Source organism: Limulus polyphemus, unplaced genomic scaffold (assembly GCF_000517525.1).
Source record: "Limulus polyphemus unplaced genomic scaffold, Limulus_polyphemus-2.1.2 Scaffold2533, whole genome shotgun sequence".
In the NCBI taxonomy this organism is placed as follows: Eukaryota; Metazoa; Arthropoda; class Merostomata; order Xiphosura; family Limulidae; genus Limulus; species Limulus polyphemus.
In genome coordinates, this window is record NW_013668143.1 from 37,060 (window position 1) to 41,246 (window position 4,187).

The 4,187-nt window shown below is 31.0% G+C and overlaps 1 protein-coding gene across 1 annotated transcript in view; it reads left to right on the forward strand.

Moving 5' to 3' along the window:
* The first annotated feature begins 319 nt into the window (after positions 1–319).
* Positions 320–4,187, forward strand: part of LOC111087728 — a 23,939-nt gene continuing 20,071 nt past the window's right edge. Inside the window, exons 1-2 of the mRNA XM_022395361.1 lie at positions 320–546; positions 2,329–2,465. Coding sequence (XP_022251069.1) covers positions 433–546; positions 2,329–2,465 — 251 coding nt within the window. The 5' untranslated portion in view covers positions 320–432. The remainder of the gene's footprint in view (positions 547–2,328; positions 2,466–4,187) is intronic.

The following is a 4,187-nucleotide window of genomic DNA, read 5'->3' on the forward strand; positions in this document are numbered from 1 at the left end:
TTTCATATAGCCCTAAGATGAGACTGTTAGTGCTTATTCATCACTTCACAAAAGTCAGAATTGTCTTTCCAAAAATTAGTAGAATTTTTACAAAATAACCATGTACACTGTGTAGAAAATGTTTTCATGTTTTTTTTTATATACAGTTTTTCCTGAAAACTAATGTTATTTTTTACAAAATGAAGCTCACACTTGAAAAACTTGGATAAAGTCTTGCATTTATAGCTTTTATACCTAAGAGTAAACTTGGTCTTAATTTGTATACGTACTTGTGATTTGTATTTATTTTGTAAAATCAGTATTGGTTGCACATTTTCAGATATGTGTACATTTAACGAAATGAAGTTGTCACTCTTTTTGTCATAATTTTTTACATTTTGTTAATCGAAGTTTTTAAGTAAATATTGTCATTTGAGTCTAGAATTTAAAAAAATGAAGACTGTTCACAAGAAATACTTACCATTGAAAGGAAAGATTATATATTTTGATTTGAGATCTGTGCAGCAGAAAAAGCAATTGAGTGAATTGTTTCAACATCTAGGAGGGGTAAGTTAAATTTTATATTATTTTAGAACATGTTTACATTATGAACAGAAAAGAAACATATTTGGTTTTTAGCCATTTTTGGGAAAATAAAATGAATTATTACAGAAATAATTACAAATCTTGTTTCTTACACAGTGTGTTAATAGATAAAAGAAATTACAAAGGCTTCATTAAATCTGATTTCATGTTACTACTGTGCTTGTAATATTTTTCAAATCTATTAAAAAGCTTTACACTTTGGGCTACTTGTAATTCTACGTTTCACATCTGCAACTGTCAAATTTAATTACATTCTGAGATAAAATACAAGTAGTATTTGTAAATTTTATGAGTGCATGAAAAACTTACAAAACACATAGTACAGCCTAATGATTTAAAAGTAGTTTATGATTAATGTTTGGTCAATGAATGTATTTACAAACTATTTCAATAAGGTCTTTCCAAGCTATCATTATTTTTTTAAGTAGAAAATAAAAAAAAACAGACTGGTTTCAGAATGAATTTGTATGGTTCATTTCTGTATTTCCCATATAAGTGGTACAAGAAATCAGAACAGAAACTGACTACAAACTTTTTGTAAAATTATATTTAAATGCAAATTAGTTATTATCTGTATAAATCTAGTGGTTGCTTTGTAAAAAGTAGCCAGGTTTGGATTCGTATTGTACTGGGAAAAATTTCCAGTTTCTGGAACATTCTAACACCACTGTCTTTCTCAGTCTATGTTAGCCTGCAGAGTAATGTTCAGTACATAGCTTTGTAAACCGTCATATTTACAGTATGTATATATGGTTCATTAGACATATAAATACCGATTCTAAAGATACTTGTTTGGTGTTGCTTGTGTTCAAAACATTTGCTAATTTCTCTACAATTTTTATTAACCATAAACAAAGAACCCACAGTAAATAGAACAAACTGTCAGAAGTTTCTTCTGTTTTCTGTAGTTTTTTTTGTTCTGTAACTTCTACATATGATATTGTGTTATTTTATGATTTTATTAACCATGTTATTCATTTGTTATAACATTCATCTACAATGTATTGCAGCATCTTATATTGGATGTTCTACTAATCGTGTGACTATTGACTAAAATATATTTATGTAGACTCTTGATCTCTGTATTAATTCTAGTGTTCATTCTTTTTTGTATTGCACAATATTTTATATTGTTTTTATTATGGTTTATTTTCCTTTTCATGAACAAAAAAGTAAGCATTTTATCATCAGTTATGTCATAACATAATAATGACTATAATATAAAGAATTAATTGGAAAATTTAATTTTGAAATGTGAAGTTGTTTAATGGGGGGCCGAAGGTCACCCGTTTAAACCACTCATGCCACTGTGCAGTAGTGTGTTGTCTGTCAAGCAGTCAGTAGACACTGATGTCATATAAGGGACGTTTAACATTGCAATGAATCACAAGAAGAATTATGCACTCTGTACTCTATAACACAGCATGACATAGGAACTTCAAAAGCAAGAAATAAAAATATTTGTTACTCTTAATTTTGGTTTTACTTACTCTTAAAACACAACACTTTTGAGAATTCTACAGAAATACATCTAGTTATATATATATATATATATTTTTTTTTAAGAAATCTTTTTTTGTTTGTAGGAAAGTCTTAGAATGAAAATATTCTCGTTTCACAGCAGTGAAATGTATGTTGATAACACAAGAGTAAGAATGTTTAGAACTGTACGTGTATTCGTGTAGACATGTTTCAAAAAACTGCAAACAGAGAAAGATGAAGTATGTGATGATTATTATTTAGATAGAGGAAGAGTTTTTAGTCAAAGAGATCAATTATGTGGTAACTGACAGAAAACAGAAAATCACAGGCAACAGTAGTCAAGAAGATCAGTCTCCTGTAGCTTCAATATCAAGTCCATTTGGTACAACTTCTGCTGGGTAAGAACCTTGTAATTATACATATTATTCTGTATTTCTTATGGAAAGCTGAATAGGAGTTAATGATTGCAAAGATAATAAAAGTATTATTTCTGCTTATTACTTAAACTTTTAGCTTTCAGTTCTGTGGAGATATTGCCAAAATTTTAATCTTATACTAAATCATCAAAAAGAAAGCAAGGTTACAGAAAGTCCACTCAGCTCATTGGTTTCACCCACATTCACCAAAACTCGAAATCAAGCCATTCACACCCATAGGCTTATCCAGCAAAGATTTAGAATAATTTAATTTAAATGCACTTCCTAATCATCAGGTAAACTATTCCATAAACTTATAACTCCTTAACTGAAAAATATACTTGTCAAAAAATGCATATGGGCTTCCCAATTTTAAACTCTGATATTCATCCCAGTAGTTCCAACTTTTTTGTTGTGTCATCCAAGAATTTGATAATCCTGAGTAATTCACACACAGATTTCCAAATTTGGACACAAAAATTATGTTATATGGGTACATTCGTGCATAGAAATTTTGGTTCACGTGCATTCAAATATTTAAAACATACATTACCTTTAGTGTTCTAACATTGTTATTCATTTTGGAGTAATCACCAATATCAAAGACATTTACATTTTGAGGCAGGTCTTAGGTACGTGTATACATTCCAAATTGCCTTGACCTTTATAAACAGTAGTTGAGTTCTTGGGTGACAAATTGTCTCTCACTGTGCAGAGACATCAGTCCCACAACTTTCAATGAAATGAAAGAGCTGTTGAACTGATTGGCATATTCATGGATGACCTGTTCATTGGTCATTTCTGATTAGTCCAGCCTCCATACCTATACAGTTTGAAATCAAAAGAAACACAGATTTAATATAATTTCGAGCAGCTTGTTTTTAAGGAAATCAATAACTGATCATGAGCTGTTACTTGTTGCATCTTTGAAGACAACTGATTATCAGCAGTCAGCTTGATGGTTACATGGAAGGATGCCTACTTGGACCTGTAATTATTAAATAATGATCTCGCACACTGGTTTTTTTAAAGTGGTGAAAATTGATGACTTTTACCAGTTTCAAAGTGAGTGTTTGACAGAGCATGACACAATGTCACAGACATTATTTTCACTCATCACAAAGCTGTTGTCATTGTTATTAAGCACAAAACTACACAAAGGGCTATCTGTGCTCTGCCCACCACGGATATTGAAACCCAGTTTCTAGCAGTATAAGTCTGCAGACATACCACTGTGCCATTGGGGGTGGTGACACAAACATTAATACACCTACATAAATAACATCGTATCACTATGACATGAAGGTAAGATGTAATTGTTACAGGAACCATCTGTAGCATCCCTAACTTTGTCACTAATAACTTAAGTGTTCACCCTCAGAAGTTGAATTGCAAGTGTTTCACCTCATTTCTGAAATCCTGTGGAGATCCTTATGTCGTTTAATTAAACAGCTACTCATTGGAGAAGTATCTAAACACCTAATCTATTTTAAACCAGTTTACATTTTAGTATCTCTGTTTCTGCACGTTTTCCTGCATGACGATATATTTCCCGTAGTAACGGGACAAAAACTGTGATAATCAGAGTTGTTATAGAGTGCTTTACAAACTGTAGTAAGTGAATTAACCCTTTATATAAGTTGTTAAGAGCACTCACTTTGCATATGAGAAGTCTCAGGTTTCATATCGAGTTCAGGAAATAGA